This window comes from Phytophthora sojae, assembly GCF_000149755.1.
Source record: "Phytophthora sojae unplaced genomic scaffold PHYSOscaffold_2, whole genome shotgun sequence".
Lineage (NCBI taxonomy): Eukaryota > Oomycota > Peronosporomycetes > Peronosporales > Peronosporaceae > Phytophthora > Phytophthora sojae.
In genome coordinates this window covers 4,044,228-4,066,857 of record NW_009258116.1, presented here as the reverse complement: position 1 = coordinate 4,066,857, position 22,630 = coordinate 4,044,228, and the positions used below count along the sequence as shown (strand labels likewise).

At 53.3% G+C, this 22,630-nt stretch overlaps 9 protein-coding genes across 9 annotated transcripts; 7 read left to right on the top strand and 2 right to left on the bottom strand.

Moving 5' to 3' along the window:
* Positions 1–57: 57 nt before the first annotated feature.
* Positions 58–3,532, bottom strand: PHYSODRAFT_541628 (hypothetical protein; the record flags this gene model as incomplete). Its single annotated transcript, XM_009521026.1, has 6 exons — positions 58–1,878; positions 1,957–2,043; positions 2,118–2,171; positions 2,250–2,409; positions 2,477–3,135; positions 3,231–3,532. 6 exons carry the CDS (start codon positions 3,530–3,532, stop codon positions 291–293), a joined length of 2,850 nt encoding a protein of 949 aa, XP_009519321.1. The 3' UTR covers positions 58–290.
* A 599-nt stretch (positions 3,533–4,131) lies between these two features.
* Positions 4,132–5,565, top strand: PHYSODRAFT_359164 (hypothetical protein; the record flags this gene model as incomplete). Its single annotated transcript, XM_009521025.1, has 3 exons — positions 4,132–4,182; positions 4,203–4,262; positions 4,321–5,565. The coding sequence occupies 3 exons, from the start codon at positions 4,132–4,134 to the stop codon at positions 5,563–5,565; spliced, it is 1,356 nt and encodes a 451-aa protein (XP_009519320.1).
* A 3,346-nt stretch (positions 5,566–8,911) lies between these two features.
* On the top strand, positions 8,912–9,361 carry PHYSODRAFT_487572 (hypothetical protein; the record flags this gene model as incomplete). The annotated part of the gene is made up of 1 exon (XM_009521024.1): positions 8,912–9,361. A coding segment is annotated over one exon (450 nt), but the record flags the coding sequence as incomplete, so codon positions are not given.
* A 249-nt stretch (positions 9,362–9,610) lies between these two features.
* Positions 9,611–10,240, top strand: PHYSODRAFT_481097 (hypothetical protein; the record flags this gene model as incomplete). Its single annotated transcript, XM_009521023.1, has 1 exon — positions 9,611–10,240. One exon carries the CDS (start codon positions 9,611–9,613, stop codon positions 10,238–10,240), a length of 630 nt encoding a protein of 209 aa, XP_009519318.1.
* An 828-nt stretch (positions 10,241–11,068) lies between these two features.
* On the top strand, positions 11,069–12,197 carry PHYSODRAFT_325183 (hypothetical protein; the record flags this gene model as incomplete). The annotated part of the gene is made up of 2 exons (XM_009521022.1): positions 11,069–11,921; positions 11,950–12,197. 2 exons carry the CDS (start codon positions 11,069–11,071, stop codon positions 12,195–12,197), a joined length of 1,101 nt encoding a protein of 366 aa, XP_009519317.1.
* An 837-nt stretch (positions 12,198–13,034) lies between these two features.
* PHYSODRAFT_325182 (hypothetical protein) lies at positions 13,035–14,175 on the top strand (the record flags this gene model as incomplete). Its single annotated transcript, XM_009521021.1, has 2 exons — positions 13,035–13,734; positions 13,769–14,175. The coding sequence occupies 2 exons, from the start codon at positions 13,035–13,037 to the stop codon at positions 14,173–14,175; spliced, it is 1,107 nt and encodes a 368-aa protein (XP_009519316.1).
* A 1,284-nt stretch (positions 14,176–15,459) lies between these two features.
* On the top strand, positions 15,460–16,889 carry PHYSODRAFT_284839 (hypothetical protein). Its single transcript, XM_009521020.1, has 2 exons — positions 15,460–15,482; positions 15,571–16,889. The coding sequence occupies exons 1-2, from the start codon at positions 15,474–15,476 to the stop codon at positions 16,777–16,779; spliced, it is 1,218 nt and encodes a 405-aa protein (XP_009519315.1). The 5' UTR covers positions 15,460–15,473; the 3' UTR covers positions 16,780–16,889.
* A 529-nt stretch (positions 16,890–17,418) lies between these two features.
* On the top strand, positions 17,419–20,994 carry PHYSODRAFT_478431 (hypothetical protein; the record flags this gene model as incomplete). Its single annotated transcript, XM_009521019.1, has 2 exons — positions 17,419–20,769; positions 20,857–20,994. The coding sequence occupies 2 exons, from the start codon at positions 17,419–17,421 to the stop codon at positions 20,992–20,994; spliced, it is 3,489 nt and encodes a 1,162-aa protein (XP_009519314.1).
* Positions 20,995–21,325: 331 nt separating this feature from the next.
* PHYSODRAFT_353904 (hypothetical protein) lies at positions 21,326–22,543 on the bottom strand. The gene has a single exon (XM_009521018.1). The coding sequence runs from the start codon at positions 22,509–22,511 to the stop codon at positions 21,423–21,425; it is 1,089 nt and encodes a 362-aa protein (XP_009519313.1). The 5' UTR covers positions 22,512–22,543; the 3' UTR covers positions 21,326–21,422.
* Positions 22,544–22,630: the final 87 nt, after the last annotated feature.

Here is a 22,630-nt window from a genome sequence, read left to right as displayed (position 1 = left end):
ATGAAGGTGTTTCAACGCTTGCCTGTTGTCTGTCAGTGTGGAGTGCAGTCGACGGTTAATATCAAATCTGAACGGCTCGATTCATTATCGGTATCGGTTGATTAGCTGGAAGTCACTTGTGCTTGCTGCTTGTGTTGTTCATCTAAAGTACACCCGCTGACCCGCAGCAGCACCTCGTCAACATAAAAACCCGGGCAAGAGGGGGTGGAGCTTTCTTTTATCCATCGTGAGGGCGGGCCCTCGGTGGGGGGCGTCACCATTGCCTTCGTGTCCCACCAAGGCCTCACGGTTTAAAAAAAACGGTGGTTGGGCTCAGCGTCCGCATTGCCGTTGCAGCTGTTGCTCCCTCTCCGCTCGCCCACGAAGCACTCGGCGTACTCGTCGCGGGTCGTGACGGACAGGATCTCGCCCATCTTGCGCTTGAACCGCTCGCAGTACGCCGCAGGCGGAATGGCCGACAGACCGTCGGGGTCCTTCGCGAGCAACTTGGTCTTGGCGAAGCGCTCCAACTTCTTGTCCATGTTCCATGTCTGAAGAATGTCGATGAGACCGAAGTAGTAGATGGATGGACCCACGACGGTGTTCGCTCGGCGCGTACCCGTTGCAACGCGCGGGAGACCAGTCCGAGGCTTTGATTCCCTGATTGGGGGAGCATTGGACCCCTCCCGGCCTCCCCGGCTCATCATGGTCGAGTTGTTGGTGGTCCGACGTCTCGGTCCCACCGCATCCTTGGGCGGAACAACAGGCTCTTCCTCCAGATCCGGGTTCACCATGTACTCCACGTTGTGGATACCCAGCAACAGCGAGTAGTCCATGATTCCTAGACGGGACAGGAAGTTCGCGTCCTTCACCAGCTGATCGTACAGCTCCTCGGCCACCTTAGGATCGAGGCGAACCTTCGCCGTCAAATCATTGTCCTTCAAAATCACATTGGGCTCATGACGCCCAACCCGTGCGCGACAGTTCTCTGCATCCGTCGAGCCGAAGACATATTTGGCGTTACAGTGACGACACGTTACACGCTTGCCCTTGGACGGGTGCTTGGCACTACGGTTCACCCACGAACCCTTGATATCGTACCGACGGTGGATAACCTTTTCGGTGCTGAACAGGTTGGCCATGACGACGAAGTTGAACGTGTTGCCATACAGCCGAATAGCGTGACAACCGTAGAACCGCGTCAGCAAACTGTCCGGGTTTGTCAGCAGGAACGACGCATATTCTGCTGCCACCGAACGCAGGAAAACCGATTCTTCGTCGCTCATGCTCTTCACAATCAACTGTTGATCATGTGAGAAGAACATGAAAGCACCACTTGCACCTTCACTCAAACGCTCCTTCGTCGTACGACTCAGACTCTCGATATACTGGTTAGTATCGATGCCAAAGTGTTCTCGGATGGTCTGGAAAGTGTGGGGACAGTAATCAATAAATAACGTGCCCTTCCCAAGTTCAGCTTTAGGGCGATTGCGAATCATGTACTCGTCCACGCCCAACGATCCACGGTTGTCCTCCGTGCCCTGAGGCTGCAGGAACAATTCCTGCTGATTGGCTCCAGGAGGCAAGTGCTGCGTGTCACGCACAGCCTGAATGATACCAGTCGTGGTATAGTACAGCACCTCGCAACGCAGAGCAAGGTTCACTTGAGGACTAAGATCCACATCGACATCGACGTCCGCCTTCTTTCCTTTTCCCTTCTTCAAGGCGTCGTGAAAGTCGTTCATCTGAAACCACACAACAAAGTCGAAGTATCCCTTGCATGTAATCATGAAGTTCATCATCTGCTCCACCCAACTGGATCGTTCTTCTCCTTGGACCAAAAATGGCACGTAAATGCAAAAAGACAGACCCCAGTAAATGATAATGGCGATCACATAGCTAAGGGTCAAAGACAGCAAAAGCCACGTAATGTCAGCACCACTATACAAATCGCCAAGTAAATACGAGAGATCTTACATCGTGACCGAGTGTAGCACACGAAGACGCATGCGGAGTGTCTCCGAAAGGCCGGAGTTGAGACGCCTGTACGCCCAGTAGATGACTCTGTACACGAGCAAAAAAGTTAAAATGCTGTTAATTGAAGGCTGCCTCTAAAAGATGTAGCGGAGGAAACGTACGTGATGGCGTAAACCCAGTACAAAATGAGCCAGATGTAGAAGAGCAGCCACGACCTGATGGTAGACAAACACAACAACCATCCCACCAAATTACTACCTAGTTCCAGCTACTCATGTCAACGATGAACGTACTGAAAGTTGAGGTTCCAGAGATTGCCCGTCTCGCTCGAACCGGAACCGTCATTATCATCATCATGTCGCAACTTGCTCTTGCTTGCTGTCCAACAGTATCCGAATTCGGATTCGCCGGCAAAGTCTGGGATGGATACCAGGATGATGCACGTAATGAGACCTGTCAAAACACCCACTGTTAGATCACACTCCTCCCGCTGCGCGTTTGCACCAAGTTATAAGCATACCTGTGGCCCACACGAACCCGTGATAGCGGCGAACGTTGCTCTTGTAGTCCGTGAACGGACTCTGCAATGACGACAGCATGTCGATGGCCATGACGAAGAACCAACTCTCCGAAGTCCAAAGGAAGAACTGCGTGAGCGCGGCTGTGGCTGTGCATGAAGCCCCCGTCAGCGTCTTAGAGCAATCTCCGTTGCCGCACTTGTACAGCTCCGTGATGAGCAGCACCGCCACCAGACAAATGTCGCAGATACTGCGGAAGAAGATAATCGGGTTCGGGTGCTTCCTCCACGTTGGGCGGGTCAGGAACGTGTACACCACAGCGCAGCAACAGAAAAGCGTGATGAGGCTTCCCGCCACGAGTCCCACCGAGACGTCGGCGTTGTTGTCGGCGAAGGCGATCGTCAGCGCGGCGCCGCAGATGAAGATGAAGAACATGCAGGCTTGGATCTTGTAGTTGTTGGCCCAGTGGATGGAGTTCTCGACCTTGATCTTGGCATGGAACCAGCCGATGCCTTCATTGGGGCCGCCCTGGATCTTGTCCGTGATGTAGCTGCCGTTGTCGAAGCTGTCCTCGGAGCTCTCATCTACAGAACGCATTTGTTTAGAGCTGGGTGGGTCCTTCTTCAGCTCAATCGGAGTTCGCATGGACGAGTAGCCATTACTGACAACAAGTACACATACACACACAGAAGCAGACACGAGCGTTACCACCACGTAGCAAACAGCATCTCCCTCTCCTGTTTCCCAGTGACTTACCCTGCTTCGAGCATTCCGTTCGGGAAGCCCGCGGCGTTCGGCGCGCTGTCTGTACGGGCGTAGTAGGGCACGTCGCCGCCGGGCATCTGACGCTCGGACTCGGATATGCCGTAGTCCATCTCGTTCGGGTCGTAGTGCGGCTGCTTGCGGGGCTGCTGCGGCGGGGGCGGGGGCGGCGCGTGCGGACGCTGTGACCTTTTCCCCTTGCGGCCGGAGGGCGCGGAGCTCGAGGGCCCGTTGTGCATGGGCTGCCGCTCGGACACGTAGAGGCCGCCGCTGTCTCGGTTGTCTCTGCTGGCCATGCGCTACTGCCGCCAAAGACTGACTGGGGCCTTGTCGGTCGGGCGCCTGACTGCGTGTGTGTAGGCCTCGCTGGGGCCTAACGCGGCGTGTGTAGCGTGTGCGTCGCTGGCGTCCCTCTGGGCCTTTCCCGTCGTCGACTAGACTCGCCTCGACCCTCGGCGCTGCGCTGCGTGCGGCGTGGCTTCCTTCCTGCTGCCGCTCGTCTCTTTCGTCAAGTGTACGCCCAGCTTGCCGCACGGGCCAAAAAGCCAGCGCCGTTACGGTTGGTACTGGTACATGGTGCCATTATGGTACCCTGTACCGGGGATTTGGGCTCCGTACAGCGCCATAAACGCTGCGACACCAGTGGGCGACAGCACCGGCAGAGAGCGATTTTCGCTGGCGTCGTCGCTGGTCGTCGTGAATTCGCTACGACTGGGCTGCAGCAACACCTCGTTGCGGACTTGGCGGCGCGCATCGAGTACACTACTGTAGTAGACACCAGCAAGCGAGCCCCGTGCAACCGCCGCGCTGCATACCGTAGAGGTCCCACTCTCTATCGTGGGTTCAGTTTTAGGGAGGATACCGGTATGTACAGGTACGAAATGAATAATGCACTATGGTAGGCTTAGTGGGATATGTATTCTGCATAGTGATGTTTTCAGAACCGGTATGTACTGCGGCATCCAGTCGTTGGAAAGGATCGCGTTTTGGATCCACTTCTCGTTTCTTCGTTCCCAAGCCAAGATGGTACGCTGCTGCTTCTGCTGCTGTTGAGCTGCCCCCCCCCCCCGCCTTCCCTGTGTAGTTATTGACAAGCATATGTGTTGATGCCGCTGAGCAGAAGCTCTACACGTATCCCGGAAACTACCGTGTCTTCAAGGTGCTCATCGCCGCCGAGTACAACGGCATCCACATCGAGCTGCCCAAGTTCGACATGGCCAAGGACCTCAAGACCAAGTCGTTCAAGGCCAAGACCCCCGTGGGCAAGGTCCCGGTCCTCGAGACGAAGGAGGGCACGATCTTTGAAAGCGGCGCCATCGCCCGCTACATCGCTCGTCTGCGCCCGGACACGGGTCTCTACGGCAAGACCTTCTTCGAGTCGGGCCAGGTGGACTCCTGGATCGACTTCTCCGCCTACGAGCTCGAGGTTCCCCTTGAGGTGTGGGTGCACCCGATCCTCGGTGTCGGCAAGTTCAACGCAGCCGCCCTCACTAAGGCCAAGGCCGACGTCAAGAAGGCTCTGCAGACCCTCGAGAACCACCTGCACCTGCGCACCTACCTCGTGGGCGAGCAGATCACTCTTGCTGACATTGTCGTTGCCTCCGCTCTCGTGTACCCATTCAAGTTCGTGCTGGACAAGGAGTTCCGCAAGCCGTACACGGCTGTGAACCGTTGGTTCGCGACGCTGGTGAACCAGCCCGAGTTCCAGGCCGTGGTGGGCGACGTGCCTCTCATTGACGTGGCTCTGACCGCCGAGGGCGACAACTCTGGCAAGAAGGCCAAGAAGGACGCCCCGAAGAAGGAGAAGGCCGCCCCGAAGGAGGAGGCCCCCAAGCCCAAGAAGGTGGAGCACCCGCTGGCCGTGCTGAACCGCGAGAAGCCGTCGTCGATGAACCTGGACGCGTGGAAGGTGCAGTACTCGAACACCAAGGACCTGGCGGACGCCATGAAGTGGTTCTGGGAGCACCTGGACACGGAGGGCTACTCGCTGTGGTTCTGCGACTACAACTACAACAAGGAGAACACCAAGATGTTCATGACGTGCAACGCCGTGGGCGGCTTCCTGCAGCGCTCGGAGGCCATGCGCAAGTACGCGTTCGGTGTGATGGACGTGTGCGGCGCCGAGGGCTCGGAGATCATCATCACGGGCTGCTGGCTGTTCCGTGGCGACTCGGAGAAGCACATGGTCGAGGCCAACCCGGACGCCGAGTACTACACGTGGACGAAGGCGGAGCTGAACGACGAGACGAAGGCTCGCATTGCCGCCTACTGGTGCAACGAGGACGAGCTGGAGGGCAAGCCCATCGCCGACTCGAAGGTGTTCAAGTAAGTCGCTTTGTCTTAACCCGTCCTCATAAGCCCCGTAGTAAGTTGGCTACTGTGGCTGCTGTGCTTGCTTGGGAAGAAAGGATCGACCAAGAGGTTAGCGTTAAAGATAATTATTAACAGCATTTGCTGTCGGAATATTTTCTTGTCTTGCTGAAAGTGCTAGCTATCGGGCAAAGTGTTGTTGCAGGCAGTGTAGTTTGGGCGTCCCAAGTACCATAACCACAACGTGCTGCACTCCATAGCCTGGAAGTTTATCTGATGCTGATCAAGTACAGTGCAGCTCCGATGTGTTTTGGAAAAAGAATGATGTGGTTGTGTTTGCTGCCACGCAAATTAGATAAGCTGTGCATGTACGCGTACAACACACGTGATACTTGAGGTAGTTTGTTTCAGGACCCCAGATTGGAAGGGTGCTACTTAGTGCCAAGTATTAAATACTTATTAGCACAATTTAATCACTTCTGAGTAATTGCCCAAAGGTTTTAAGGTTTTAAGGAAAGTTGGCGAGTTCGACATCGCCAGCCGGACGAAACAGGTGGAGAGCACAATACGGATCGACCTGCCGGAGAAACCGTTATCGACGTACTTCGAAGTAATATATTATATGTGCGGTTGTGAGCATACTAACTAATAGGAAGCATCATTTAACAAAGAAAAAAAAAGAAAATTTGCCCAAAGTGTTTGTTGCGGGTTGTTCACAGTCGTGGATGCTATTGTAACAACGACACTGCTGCCAACTTGGATTGGCAAAGGTGTAGTTATTACCAGACCCCTACCAGTACGTGAATTTCCGATTTTTCCCCCGTATTTTCCGTCTTGACCCGAAATCGCTCATTTAGTTAAATGAGTGCTTTTGCAACAAATGATTCCCACTATGGCTCGTACTCAGTACTAAGTACTGGTAAAACTTCGACTACGCGACTGCGTCTCCGACTGAGATAAGGTAATTTTTTTACATATTAGAATATACTTCTCTAAGTAGGTACTAAGTATAGGTATTAATATATATATAGATTAGCTGATATGACGTTCAGTCGGTAGCTGTTCATCTGAAACAATTGGCGGGAACCCGGGTTCCCGCAAATGATACCGACCAAATCGCGAATTATTTATTTAAGTTTTGGCCCCCATATTGGTAGCGTTGGGGCAAGTCAAACCATCAACCCAGGTGCTGTCGACGAAAAACTACCCGCAAATCTGTCACCAGTACTGAATAGGCCCGAATAACGTACCTTACCATGCCCAAGTCCACCTTACATGAGCAGGAGGTTAGCCATATGACCGGAAAGCACTCTACCGCCGTACCAGGCAAGCGTTTGGATTTTCATGGAGAGACACAGGACGAGAGCGGAGACGAATTCACCTTCCGTTTCTCTTCCGAGCTTAAGCTACGTTCAACGCAGGTCGTAGACCAACTCTTCAATACATTCGATCATATATGGGTACCGGTAGTTTTGGGGGAACCGGGGTCCCGATGGGTACCCGGGTTCCCGCCAATTGTTTCATCTGGTGAAGAACGCTTGCTGTACTTCGGTACTCACCAGTGGTTCAATAAAGAGATCAACAAACGAATCTTGGCATTGTTACTGGCGATGTCCAAGGCAGCCTTTTGCCAGGTTTAAAAAGGATTGCATTTATAAATATACAATCATCTTGAAACTAGGTTCATAGAGAAATCTATGAACCTAGAATATTCGTTTTGTTCCCGATAAAAATAAATTATGTACGGACGGCGCAAGATAACTGAGCGTTCTCGAAAAGAAAAAATCGTATGTGGCTCAACCACTGCATGTTCACTCAAGCAAGCGCTATGGCATGATTCAGGTTTCCAGACAGCAAAGAATTAACATGCACGGTGGATGAGAACAACTTGAGGCGGTAATTTAACGCTGAATCTCCCAACCCGGATCGCCCGTAGCTTCGACTACATCTCGCCGACTTCCGTACTTCAATCATGTGCTCAGACTTTCGAGTGCATAAATTTCATGTGAGCACGTTCGCTGTTTTTATATTTTTGCAACTACTAATAACCAGACCTCTACAAATACGGGAAAGGCCAATTTTCCCACTTTTTCAGAAAATATGACATTTTTTGAATAGCAAAATATGGGAAATATGGAATTTTCTCTTAATAAGCTATTGCTTGGAGTATACGCAGCTAAAAGAGAAGTCATGTAGCTACTGCACGCCATATAAATCGAATAGTCAACCGCCAAATGGGTTTACGAAGCATTCGCTCACGTTTCGAAGCTATGCCTGATACCGCATTGTGAGAAATCCGACCCAACAATAATGCAGTATTAGTCAAAATTGCGAGAACTGTGGTTACCCGGAGGGCATCGCTAATGAAAGCAACACTGTTGAAGCTTCACGAAGGCTCTGTAGTGCAGTGCTTGAGTTGTATAACTCTTGGGGACTGGCGTGGCAATGACGGAGGCTGGCGATAGGGATCAGCTTGCTATGTTACACAGGTAATTGACATTTGTGTCAATTTTTTTCGTGATACATCGTTGTTTTTCACGTTAAACAAACTTAATTTTGGTTTGTCGCTGAACTGACAGGATCGTGGTGTGCGGAAACTAATAAACTCATCTCAGAGAAGTGAGAGATTCCCGCTAGAAAGTGCTGACAAGTTTACATGTCTTTGATATATTCAGCATTAGCTGGTGGTGCGGTCGACTTGTGTTATCCAAGCAAGCGAGAGAGAGCCGCAAAAATAACAAATAGCTGTCTCATGCAGTGGAGAAGAGCAGACCTTTAGATTGCATTCTAGCATTTTTTACGGACCCTCTGCTCCTGTGTATGCAAAACACAAGTTGCTTTCATCGAAAATGTGTTCGCTTGTGGACTCTTCATTGCCGTCGTAGACAAAATAGTGAATACTGCGTTGAGTGGATTGCTTGCAGTCTGCAAGTTGCAGATACGCAGTAACAATTCATGTTACTAACTATAGTACGTCAATAAGAGAAAATCGATGCAAGGAACTGACACAACTTGCTACAAAAACAACTAGTTCCAGTACACAACAGCGGAAGCTGATAATGCATCCCGAAAGTGCACCCAAACCGCCCCAAACATCCCGAAAAATGAACTTTTTTTGGTGGATTTGGGCACATATTTCGGGCGGAATACACAGTGTTTGGGCAAAGCCCGAGATATTTTTGCCCAAAACGTGCAACATACCAGCAACGTAAGTGCAACATTAAGGCAACATAAAAATATGTACTATCCAACTTAAACTTGTGCTGCTCTCCAACCATTTAGGATGCTGTCCGTTTAACCAGTCATTGCGAGCACGAGTTCCGTGCGACTCAGCGCAGTCTTGCGCTCAGTTGGGAAATTTCTGGATGGAACACAAGAACCACACCTACAGTATCAAGAGCGGCTACAACGGCACGGTCTACTACATCTGTAGCCGTGTCCGCTCGACCGGCTGTCCGGCTCGTCTGACTGTCAAGTCAACCGGTGTTGTCCTGGAGGTTAACAGCCACACCTGTGACCCCCCACGTGAAACCGTTATCGACGCTTCGGCCGAGATGAAGGAGATCATCGAGACACTGACCGCAAGCGACATGGCTATGGCTCCGACGCGCGTTTGGTCCACCGCGATGGCGACTCTTCACCGGAAGTACGGCAAGTCGGCGTCCCTTCGTGTGATGGCGAAACCGTCAGCCGTTTCGTTTGTCAAGAACGTTAGACGGGAGTTAACAGGCGGTGACGTGTTCCGTGCAATCGAATTGGAACCCACGTCACTCGTCAGCGCTGATGACGCCCGCCCCTTCCTGCAATTCAGCTATCTCTACGCCCAAGCGGGGAAGCACAAGCGCATGGTGGGGTTCGCCCATCCCGATCTCCTACGGCTGCTCAAGTACCCGAAGAACCCACTTTTTGTCGACTGCACCTTCAAGGCGTGCCCCAAGCCCTTTTCCCAAGTTGCAATAATAATGGGATTCGATCCGGCGTTCGACTTGTACCTCCCGATTTTCTACGTCCTCCTCCAAGGCAAAGAGCAGCAGACGTACTGGCACATGTTGGACATGGTGATCATGCAGTGTGACATGCAAGTGGACCCTCGGACCGTCACCTGTGACTTTGAACTGGGCTTGATCAACGCTGAGCGTGAGCAGTTCCCCGGGGTGCCTCTTGTGGGATGCCTATTCCACTGGAAGCAAGCCTTGCGTCGCAAGATGCTTGACTTGCGCATCCCGGTTGACACGGTTGCTAACGTCATGTCAAGTGGCGTGATCGACGTGTTAACCGTCATCACAGTGGACGAAATTATTTCGAAGGGCATCCCGTACGTTCGCAGTCGCATCGATGAGTCTGGCCATCGAGTCAAGTGGTCCACCTTTTGGCGCTACTTTGCCAAGACCTGGATGCGGACGTATGGTCCTTCAACGTGGAACGTCAATACTATTGCTGAGGCAGTGGACATTGTCAACCGCACCAATAACGCTCTGGAGCGTTTCAACCGGACGTTGAACGAGTCGTTTACGACTTCTCACCCAAGCTTGTTGACATTTGTTGACGTGATCAAGACCAAGTCTCAAAACTATGTCGACCTCATCGAAGACATTCGCCATCAGCGCCAGCAGCCACCTGACCATGCCAACTTGGCACGCGTCGAAGTGCCTGACGACTACCTGCGCTTCGAACCGGAACCCACGCAGGAGTAGCGACACGAACAGATCTAGCTCGTAGGCTAAGTTCAATACAACACCATCCATCCCAACATATACACCGGGTCGCACCATGATATCCCAAATGTGTACCTAAATTTTATCCGTCCTCATAGTGTCCTAAAAATTCGCCGGGTTGATAGGACGAATCCCAAATGTGTACCTAAATTATAGTTATCCTAACTATGTACCGAAATACAACCTGTCCCGAATATACACCTAAAACGTCGGTTAATGTGTCCGTAATCTGTGCCTAAAACTTACATCCCTTCGGGATTTTTTTTGGGTTTGGGCACATATTTGGGGTGCATTATCCAATACCGTTGACTTGACAGTCAGACGAGCCGGACAGCCGGTCGAGCGGACACGGCTACAGATGTAGTAGACCGTGCCGTTGTAGCCGCTCTTGATACTGTAGGTGTGGTTCTTGTGTTCCATCCAGAAATTTCCCAACTGAGCGCAAGACTGCGCTGAGTCGCACGGAACTCGTGCTCGCAATGACTGGTTAAACGAACAGCATCCTAAATGGTTGGAGAGCAGCACAAGTTTAAGTTGGATAGTACATATTTTTATGTTGCCTTAATGTTGCACTTACGTTGCTGGTATGTTGCATGTTTTGGGCAAAAATATCTCGGGCTTTGCCCAAACACCGTGTATTCCGCCCGAAATATGTGCCCAAATCCACCAAAAAAGTTCATTTTTCGGGATGTTTGGGGCGGTTTGGGTGCACTTTCGGGATGCATTATCAGCTTCCAAGTCAACCGGTGTTGTCCTGGAGGTTAACAGCACCCCCCACGTGAAACCGTTATCGACGCTTCGGCCGAGATGAAGGAGATCATCGAGACACTGACCGCAAGCGACATGGCTATGGCTCCGACGCGCGTTTGGTCCACCGCGATGGCGACTCTTCACCGGAAGTACGGCAAGTCGGCGTCCCTTCGTGTGATGGCGAAACCGTCAGCCGTTTCGTTTGTCAAGAACGTTAGACGGGAGTTAACAGGCGGTGACGTGTTCCGTGCAATCGAATTGGAACCCACGTCACTCGTCAGCGCTGATGACGCCCGCCCCTTCCTGCAATTCAGCTATCTCTACGCCCAAGCGGGGAAGCACAAGCGCATGGTGGGGTTCGCCCATCCCGACCTCCTACGGCTGCTCAAGTACCCGAAGAACCCACTTTTTGTCGACTGCACCTTCAAGGCGTGCCCCAAGCCCTTTTCCCAAGTTGCAATAATAATGGGATTCGATCCGGCGTTCGACTTGTACCTCCCGATTTTCTACGTCCTCCTCCAAGGCAAAGAGCAGCAGACGTACTGGCACATGTTGGACATGGTGATCATGCAGTGTGACATGCAAGTGGACCCTCGGACCGTCACCTGTGACTTTGAACTGGGCTTGATCAACGCTGAGCGTGAGCAGTTCCCCGGGGTGCCTCTTGTGGGATGCCTATTCCACTGGAAGCAAGCCTTGCGTCGCAAGATGCTTGACTTGCGCATCCCGGTTGACACGGTTGCTAACGTCATGTCAAGTGGCGTGATCGACGTGTTAACCGTCATCACAGTGGACGAAATTATTTCGAAGGGCATCCCGTACGTTCGCAGTCGCATCGATGAGTCTGGCCATCGAGTCAAGTGGTCCACCTTTTGGCGCTACTTTGCCAAGACCTGGATGCGGACGTATGGTCCTTCAACGTGGAACGTCAATACCAGTGGACATTGTCAACCGCACCAATAACGCTCTGGAGCGTTTCAACCGGACGTTGAACGAGTCGTTTACGACTTCTTACCCAAGCTTGTTGACATTTGTTGACGTGATCAAGACCAAGTCTCAAAACTATGTCGACCTCATCGAAGACATTCGCCATCAGCGCCAGCAGCCACCTGACCATGCCAACTTGGCACGCGTCGAAGTGCCTGACGACTACTTGCGCTTCGAACCGGAACCCACGCAGGAGTAGCGACACGAACAGATCTAGCTCGTAGGCTAAGTTCAATACAACACCATCCATCCCAACATATACACCGGGTCGCACCATGATATCCCAAATGTGTACCTAAATTTTATCCGTCCTCAAAGTGTCCTAAAAATTCGCCGGGTTGATAGGACGAATCCCAAATGTGTACCTAAATTATAGTTATCCTAACTATGTACCGAAATACAACCTGTCCCGAATATACACCTAAAACGTCGGTTAATGTGTCCGTAATCTGTGCCTAAAACTTACATCCCTTCGGGATTTTTTTTGGGTTTGGGCACATATTTGGGGTGCATTATCCAATACCGTTGACTTGACAGTCAGACGAGCCGGACAGCCGGTCGAGCGGACACGGCTACAGATGTAGTAGACCGTGCCGTTGTAGCCGCTCTTGATACTGTAGGTGTGGTTCTTGTGTTCCATCCAGAAATTTCCCAACTGAGCGCAAGACTGCGCTGAGTCGCACGGAACTCGTGCTCGCAATGACTGGTTAAACGAACAGCATCCTAAATGGTTGGAGAGCAGCACAAGTTTAAGTTGGATAGTACATATTTTTATGTTGCCTTAATGTTGCACTTACGTTGCTGGTATGTTGCATGTTTTGGGCAAAAATATCTCGGGCTTTGCCCAAACACCGTGTATTCCGCCCGAAATATGTGCCCAAATCCACCAAAAAAGTTCATTTTCGGGATGTTTGGGGCGGTTTGGGTGCACTTTCGGGATGCATTATCAGCTTCCAAGTCAACCGGTGTTGTCCTGGAGGTTAACAGCCACACCTGTGACCCCCCACGTGAAACCGTTATCGACGCTTCGGCCGAGATGAAGGAGATCATCGAGACACTGACCGCAAGCGACATGGCTATGGCTCCGACGCGCGTTTGGTCCACCGCGATGGCGACTCTTCACCGGAAGTACGGCAAGTCGGCGTCCCTTCGTGTGATGGCGAAACCGTCAGCCGTTTCGTTTGTCAAGAACGTTAGACGGGAGTTAACAGGCGGTGACGTGTTCCGTGCAATCGAATTGGAACCCACGTCACTCGTCAGCGCTGATGACGCCCGCCCCTTCCTGCAATTCAGCTATCTCTACGCCCAAGCGGGGAAACACAAGCGCATGGTGGGGTTCGCCCATCCCGACCTCCTACGGCTGCTCAAGTACCCGAAGAACCCACTTTTTGTCGACTGCACCTTCAAGGCGTGCCCCAAGCCCTTTTCCCAAGTTGCAATAATAATGGGATTCGATCCGGCGTTCGACTTGTACCTCCCGATTTTCTACGTCCTCCTCCAAGGCAAAGAGCAGCAGACGTACTGGCACATGTTGGACATGGTGATCATGCAGTGTGACATGCAAGTGGACCCTCGGACCGTCACCTGTGACTTTGAACTGGGCTTGATCAACGCTGAGCGTGAGCAGTTCCCCGGGGTGCCTCTTGTGGGATGCCTATTCCACTGGAAGCAAGCCTTGCGTCGCAAGATGCTTGACTTGCGCATCCCGGTTGACACGGTTGCTAACGTCATGTCAAGTGGCGTGATCGACGTGTTAACCCGTCATCACAGTGGACGAAATTATTTCGAAGGGCATCCCGTACGTTCGCAGTCGCATCGATGAGTCTGGCCATCGAGTCAAGTGGTCCACCTTTTGGCGCTACTTTGCCAAGACCTGGATGCGGACGTATGGTCCTTCAACGTGGAACGTCAATACTATTGCTGAGGCAGTGGACATTGTCAACCGCACCAATAACGCTCTGGAGCGTTTCAACCGGACGTTGAACGAGTCGTTTACGACTTCTTACCCAAGCTTGTTGACATTTGTTGACGTGATCAAGACCAAGTCTCAAAACTATGTCGACCTCATCGAAGACATTCGCCATCAGCGCCAGCAGCCACCTGACCATGCCAACTTGGCACGCGTCGAAGTGCCTGACGACTACCTGCGCTTCGAACCGGAACCCACGCAGGAGTAGCGACACGAACAGATCTAGCTCGTAGGCTAAGTTCAATACAACACCATCCATCCCAACATATACACCGGGTCGCACCATGATATCCCAAATGTGTACCTAAATTTTATCCGTCCTCAAAGTGTCCTAAAAATTCGCCGGGTTGATAGGACGAATCCCAAATGTGTACCTAAATTATAGTTATCCTAACTATGTACCGAAATACAACCTGTCCCGAATATACACCTAAAACGTCGGTTAATGTGTCCGTAATCTGTGCCTAAAACTTACATCCCTTCGGGATTTTTTTTGGGTTTGGGCACATATTTGGGGTGCATTATCCAATACCCACAACAGCTACATTGACAGCAATATGATCAGCCTATTAACCCAGGTGGATAGCTTCAACAAGCACTTCAATCGACGTTACTACTAGATATGTATGCGAACCCTCAAATTTCTCCCATGATAATCGTCTTTACGCAAGTACAACAGAATCGATTTCACAATTTGCGTATCCAATCGGGGAATTTGCCTGCCAAAGTGCTCTTCCGGGTAGCCCAAATCGGCCTCGACAGAATCCATGGTGGAAGCTAAGCCAGCATCGTAACTTTCTTACAAACAAAAGCGCCTTTACCTTTAACAAGAAACACTGCTTGACAAAACAAGGTAAGCGGATGTAGCTTGGATACGTTGTAGCAAATGCACAAGCTCGTGTGAATCACGTGAGCAATTGGCTTGATCCCTTCGGGATGGATTGACAACGCAATCACCTTGCAGGTTGTAGTCTACAATGCACTCACTTCTAGATTACTTGAAGTAAACGTTTTGTAACTTAGGCCTCATCAAAACAGTGGCTGCATAATTACCACAATGGGCTATCTCGGTTGTCTAATATGCCAACAAGGTCTCTCTGTAATAGATTTCATGTTTTGTTAGGTACACTGTAAAATGTATTCTTGGTTTGTAAACTCATGGCAGTACTAGGCGTCGAACTTTGCTGCATGAAGCTGCTTGAAATTTTTGCTTACACTTTAACAAAAAGTGAAGTGCGAGTTATTGCCAGTTGCCGCTGGCCACCGCTGCTGCACAAGATGCTAAAACCTGCCACTCTTTTTTACCGTCTGTGCAATTGCTGCTCAACTGTAATTTGAGTAACACAAAATTTCGTAGGCCCTAACCACAACAAAAACATTTTGACATTTGACTCGACACAAATAAAGTTTGGTCTGACTATTTAGGCGCGTGTCGAAAGCCAACCGATTGCAGGGCCAGCGGGGGGGCTTGGCCTCCCATTCTCTTTCTTCCCCAAGATCGGCAAGATGGTTTTCGTACGTTTGCCTGTTGTCGGGAAGCGTTCGTATGTAGGACTCCTCTTAACTCACCGTATGCGTTGCCTGCCCGTTTACCGCCGAGCAGAAGCTCTACACGTACCCCGCCAACTACCGCGTCTTCAAGGTGCTCATCGCCGCCGAGTACAACGGCGTCGACATCGAGCTGCCGGAGTTCGACATGGCCACGGACCTCAAGTCCGAGGAGTTCCAGTCCAAGACCCCCGTGGGCAAGGTGCCGATCCTCGAGACCGAGGAGGGCACGATCTTCGAGAGCGGCGCTATCGCCAAGTACGTGGCTCGCCTCCGCAACGACACCGGCCTGTACGGCAAGACCTTCTTCGAGTCGGGCCAGGTGGACTCCTGGATCGACTTCTCCGCCTACGAGCTGGAGATCCCCCTCCAGGCCTGGCTGTACCCCATCCTGGGCTGGGCTAAGTACAACGCCGAGGCCCTCACTAAGGCCAAGGCTGACGTCAAGAAGGCTCTGCAGACCCTCGAGAACCACCTGCACCTGCGCACCTACCTCGTGGGCGAGCAGATCACCCTGGCTGACATCTTCATAGCCACGGCCCTTGTGTACCCGTTCAAGTTCGTGCTGGACAAGGAGTTCCGCAAGCCGTACTCGGCCGTGAACCGCTGGTTCGCGACGCTGGTGAACCAGCCCGAGTTCCAGGCCGTGGTGGGCGACGTGCCTCTCATTGACGTGGCTCTGACCGCCGAGGGCGACAACTCTGGCAAGAAGGCCAAGAAGGACGCCCCGAAGAAGGAGAAGGCCGCCCCGAAGGAGGAGGCCCCCAAGCCCAAGAAGGTGGAGCACCCGCTGGCCGTGCTGAACCGCGAGAAGCCGTCGTCGATGAACCTGGACGCGTGGAAGGTGCAGTACTCGAACACCAAGGACCTGGCGGACGCCATGAAGTGGTTCTGGGAGCACCTGGACACGGAGGGCTACTCGCTGTGGTTCTGCGACTACAACTACAACAAGGAGAACACCAAGATGTTCATGACGTGCAACGCCGTGGGCGGCTTCCTGCAGCGCTCGGAGGCCATGCGCAAGTACGCGTTCGGTGTGATGGACGTGTGCGGCGCCGAGGGCTCGGAGATCATCATCACGGGCTGCTGGCTGTTCCGTGGCGACTCGGAGAAGCACATGGTCGAGGCCAACCCGGACGCCGAGTACTACACGTGGACGAAGGCGGAGCTGAACGACGAGACGAAGGCTCGCATTGCCGCCTACTGGTGCAACGAAGACGAGCTGGAGGGCAAGCCCATCGCCGACTCGAAGGTGTTCAAGTAAGCTGCGTCAAGTGTCTGAGCTCGTCGTCAACTACTCGGGCCGCAGACTTTCTGCGTCGCCGGAGTTTGTCGTTCGTTAAACTTGGAAATGGAAGAAATTAGAGAACCTATAACCGTGTTGTCTGTTCGATAGCAATTGTTCGTGTACGCAGAGACATCACTAGGGGGATGCCTCTTGCCGCCTGCCTTTACTACAGTCTCGGTGCTGGTAAATTGGCGACTGGCACCTTCTGGCGATGCAAACTTGCAAAAAACCTCGGAGGTTTTTCTTGACTTGGTGTGGTACACACGATAGATACATTTTGACCAATTGCGCGGCGCGGCCTCGGCGCGGTTTCCGCGGCTCACTTGTGAAGTTGCTTCCCAGCCCTCAGAGGGAGGAGAGAGAAGCGTGTGTCGGCCGCCGCCTTACGTACCCCATTGCGCCGCGCAGAGGCGAGGGAACCCCGCGCCGCCGCACCCAAGACACGGAGCAGCGCACCGCTCCACTTACAGGCCCGCGCGACGGACTTAACTGCGCCGCGCCGCGCCGCGCCTGAAACGCGCGCCAAAGTCGTCCGATCGAAGCTATTTCCGCGCTGGGGGTGGCTGGATCCGGGGCAAAATAGCAACAGGAGACGACAGCGGAGCGTAGAACGACATGGGCGACTTCCCGCCGCCCGAGCGCACGAGCGTCAAGGCCTCCGAGCTCGTGCATCGCGCCGTGGACAAGAGCTATGAGGACTTCCGCACTCTCATGCACCAGCTGCCCACGATGCGCGAGGAGGAGCGCCGCGAGCCGCTGCTGGCGCATCTGCAGAGCTCCCGCAAGCGCTTTGCACAGATCCTGGCGGTGCTCAAGTGGTCGGTGCAGTCGCCGCTGCTGCAGCAGTGCGACACGTTGCTGCAGCAGACGGAGAGCTACCGCAACAACGTGAACGAGACCAACGACCGACTGTTCTTCATGCACGCGGATCTCAACCGCGCCAAGGAGCGGCGGTACGACCTGAGCACGGCCGTGGACGTGCTGTATGGAGGCAGCTACCTGCGGCTGCCGACCATCATCAAGAACGCCATGTTCCCGCGCGAGCTGCCCGAGGTGGATACGGAACAGGCAGCGACGGAGGTGGCGGATATCATCCGCTTCCGATTAATTGAGGCAGAGATCCCAGAGCAGTTCTCCAACATTAAGCTGGAGGGGGGCTTCGTCACGTGTCAAGCGGAAGGCGAGTTCGAGATCGTGCTGACAATTCAGGGCAAGGAGAAGGACGCCAAGTGGAGGGTTATCAGCGTGAACACGGCGCTCACGGACTCGCAGGCCTTTGAAGACCACTCGCAGGCGGCGTCGACGAGTGCCTTGCGCATCATTCGGACAAATGCGCCCAACGCGGCGCACTATAACCACTTGAAGAACCTCGTGCAGCGCGCCATGAACAAGTCGGAGAAGCCATTTGTAGACGCGTTTCAGGTGATGCGCGAGTTCTGCTCGTCGCTGGCGCTGCAGATTCTGGCTTCGCAGGGAAAACTACTCATGGATGGTCGCTGGAAGAATCGTATCATGATCAAGCACCATCGCGACCAGAATGTGTTGGATATTTGCTACTGGCCCAAGGCTTGCACGTGGAAGGAGGCGCAGGCGCTGACGGAACAGCAGCGGCTTCTCCAACAATTGAGCGATCCGGTTGCAAACGCTCGAAGGGGCTCCGCGCTGCCGTTTCCCGAGTCGAGCTTGTGTGTACGCCTGGGTTTTGATCCGAACAAGAAGAAGCTTCTGTCCGTTACTCTGAGTCCTTCGCTTCCGCCGAACCTCCCGGGATATGCGGCACTACTGAGCGCTTTGGAGGTGCCGTCCAACATGTTCTTGCTGAGTGCCGAAAACTTGCTGATCGCGGCAATGCGCGCTCACGTTTCGGCAGCTCTTTTCTCGATTGGCAGGCAACTTGTTGTCGATTCCCCGGATGACAAGGCTTCTACGCAGCTGGTTTCGGGAGAAGATGTGTCCATGGTCTGCTCGGATACAAGTCTGCGGATTGCACGGGCAGATATTGGCGGACTGCAGCAGTTTTTGGAAGTGACGTTTGACATTCGCGAGGGTCGGTTTATTGTGAGCTCGGTCGCTGCGGCGAAACATTCTGCGCTTTATGTCACGGTAAAGCAACTGGAACGGATACTGAACACGCAGTGCAAGATCGAGCTGGGAGGCACTGTTGACAAGTCGTTCCCGAATGATTTTGCGCTTGTCTCTGGTGACGGAAAGGGTGACAAGTCCAATGAACTCATTCACGCTAGTGTTCGAAAGGTGCTGTGCGAGATCGTGGCTGACGAAGTTGCCCAAATTGGGTCCTCCTTTAAGGGCATTGAAGTACTGCGCAGTGTTAACTTGAACTGGGAGCGATATCTCGCATTCCGACAACAGCACGGCGGCCAGACTGAGGATTTGACGATTTCGGAAACGGCACTTTATTTCCAGCTGACATCGTCCAAGGAATCTACGTGCTATCTGGTTATCGAGATCAATAAGTATGGTGAAGTGGACGGCATGAATGGAAATGTCCATGAAGCAGCAGAAATTGAGGAATACGTGCGATTGCCGTGCTTTTCGTTACTGCAGACGAGTGCAGGGATGCCAGGGCAGCCATCAGGCGTGCAATTTATCCAGCGATTTGGAGCATTTAAAAAGGAAGATTTGCATCCTTCTGTCACTCGTCACAATGAGATTATCGTGAACGGTCTTCGTGGTGGCAGCCGAAAGCGCCCTTACGGCTCCAGTGGCAATGCTTTGGTTGGGAACAGCGTACGATCAACGAAAAAGGCGATGCTTGACGGCGGCCGAGTACAAGAAATTACCGGGTATTGGCTGGATGATGCCGAGCAGCAAGCGGTCTCTCGCAATTTTGTTCCGCACATCGCATCGGTGCTACTGCACGCGATCAACATGTGCAGCGAGAGGATTCAATTGCAGCACTTCGTGAACTTTGCCAGACGGCGCAAGTCGAGGATTCGTTATTCAGGCGAAGCTGGCACATCGAACGGAAATGGCACGGGTGGCCAAGTGGTAACGCTGTCTTTCCCGGAGAAAGTCAACACGGATCCATTGAAGATCATTGCGATCCAAGGTCACCTGAAGCATGGCGGGGGTTTCGAGCTGTGCCTTCAGCTTGCTTCACCACCGTTTAAGTTCATTCTCCCGAAGGAACCGAAAGAGCACTTGCTATCGGAGCGTTCGCACTACGTCAACCCCCGAGGTCAATTGATCTTCAAGTACCCGACAACGTTGGTCACGAGTGAACTTTTCAGTGAAAATCCGCTGGAGATGTTCATGGTCGAGTTGATTTGCGTCGTAAGACCGCTGTGTGAGCTCGCTGTAAAGCTGGAGAAGATGCTTACCCCCGTTGGCCGCTACACCAATGACATCAAGAGCGACGGACATTTTTACGTTGAAAGCGCCGATCCGTTCGCGATTGTGTTGGCTTGCCGAGCGCCCAACCCGAGACATTGCATTGCTGCTGGATCATCACCGGATGGCATGACGACGTACCGCGTGACCGTGCAGTTCAAGCAGAAAATGGGCTTTGTGGTGAACTACAGCCACAAGGCCGAACATCCATTGATGCACTTCATCCAATCGGCGCTGAATGGACACAGTGACCCGGCACAATTTGTTGAGGCCTTAGAGCGCACGTGCATCCCGATGGGCATCTTGGCCAGCGTCGTCGAGTCTCAGCTACTTTGCGCCAAATACTACCGCCAAGACCCACCGCCAAACACAAAGGATGGCGCAGCAAACGGCGGCCCCAAGGCGTTTGGTCGAGGCAAGATGGGTGGAAAGGGAATGAAGCTGGGCTACAAGTTTAAGCTTCCAGGAGAGGAGAAGGGCTACTACGCTGAAAAATCTTACGGTGGTGATGACAAGTCCTTCGTTCCTGCCGAGCTGGTGATGATCCCACGGTCGCAGACGCAGGTTCGCTTGTCTTACGGCGACCGGTGCGCCGTAGATATTTATTTTCTGGAGGTACGTTCCGCTGTCCATCAAGCCAAATGGCCCTGCCCCAACGCAGTCAGATCGCTAACTTTATTGGGTTTTGTTGTTGTCATTCAGAATCATTCGGTGAAGATGCAGACCTCGTCAGGAGGTGTGCGTGTACCTAGCTGCCCGTCTGAGAAAGGTATTGTCATGGACTGCCAGAATTTTGCTGACAAGTTACGCAGCACCCTGTCGGAGATGGCGTCGGCCTAGGCGCACACCGAGGCGAGTAGTCTTTGTGAGAAATTGCAGCGCGCGCTTACATAGCGTAGCTACTCTCCAGATGTGAACCCAAAGGATGAGTCGAAGAGGAAAGATGCGGAGGGGCCGACAGTCAATCAAGTCTGGCCGGTGAAATGGATGATAGGCACTAGGACATGCGGCACAACAAGAAGCTGGCGTGGAAAAAACAAACGAGAAATACCGTTGCGGGAGCAGCTCCACCGCAGTCTCGCGACGGAATAGATCTGAGCAATATAATAAAACGGTGACGAGGAACGCGGCATCGCACAGCTCAAAAACATACTATCAAAAAAATGGACAGCAGAATACAAAGAACTGCGTTGACATTCTAGCGATAGCATCGATGCTAGCTACTACTCCGTGTGACTGCCAACCAGCGAGTCTCGACAGACTCCAGCTTACAGCTCCGTCTTCTCGTTCTGCTTCTCCTGGAAAAACTCGAGGATGTTCTTGCGGAGCGCGAAGAGCGTCTTCTTCTGGGGCGACACGTTGTCGTTGTCGAGCAGGTCCTCGAGACGCTTGATCTCCGTGTCCACGTACGAGGGGCCCTTGGCCACGATCTTCTTGATGGCCTTGACGTAGAGCGCGCCGTACTTGGCGTCGTTGCCCTCCAGGCCGTCCACAGCCGTCTGCGCCTTCTCCAGCACGGCAGCGGTGATGTCGCCGCTCTCCGAGATGATCAGGTCCAGCTCCTCGACGCGGCCGGCCTCAGCCGTGAGGCCGCCGTCCACAGTGCGGTACGTGCCGGCGTGCTCGTTGATGAACTCGACGAACGAGGCCTTGTCGCGGCCGTTCGAGTAGTCCTCGGGCTCGTCCGCGCCAGGGGGGAAGTAGAAGAGCGTGGGGTAGCCCTTGACGTTGTAGCGCTTGGCCAACTCGGCGTTCTCCGTGGCGTCCACCTTGGCAATGAGCACGTTGTCCTCGCCCTCGTAGATGGCGCCCACCTCCTCGTAGGTCGGGGCGAGCTTCTTGCAGTGGCCGCACCACGGCGCGTAGAACTCGACGATGGCGTGCTTCTTCGAGTGGATGACCTCAGCGTCGAAGTCGCTCTCGGTCAGCGCGGCCACGTGGCTCGGGGCCTTGGCCACGCGCACGTTGGTGCCGGCCTTGCCGTTCAGGAACGAGACGAAGTCGTCCTCGCTGCGGCCGCCCTTGTAGTCCTCGGGCTCCGTGGAGCCCACGGGGAAGTACTTGAGCGTGGGGAAGCCCGTGACGCCGAACTTGGAGCCCAGGTCCTTGTGCTCGTCGGCGTCCACCTCGGCCACCACGACGCTGTCCGTCTTCTTGAAGGCCGTGGCCACCGTCTCGTAGGCCGGCGCCAGGTTCTTGCAGTGGCCGCACCACGGCGCGTAGAACTTGACCAGCACGTGCTTGGAGCCGTCCACCACGTCGTCGAAGTTGTCGGGCGTCAGCACCGTCACGTCGCCGGCCTTGACCACGGCCAGCGCCACCGCCGCCAGCGAAACTGCGAACTTCCACACACCCATTCTTGCCCTTTGCTGCCTTCCTACCTACTCGTCCAAAGTGCGAATGACTGAGTGGGTACGTGGTGGATCGCGGACCAGATTGAAGATGTGTTTTAAACCGTTAAACTTGGTTTCAGTAT

Excerpts from the sequence above, each read along its gene's own strand:
- PHYSODRAFT_353904 (XM_009521018.1), bottom strand. The coding sequence starts at position 22,511 with ATGGGTGTGTGGAAGTTCGCAGTTTCGCTGGCGGCGGTGGCGCTGGCC.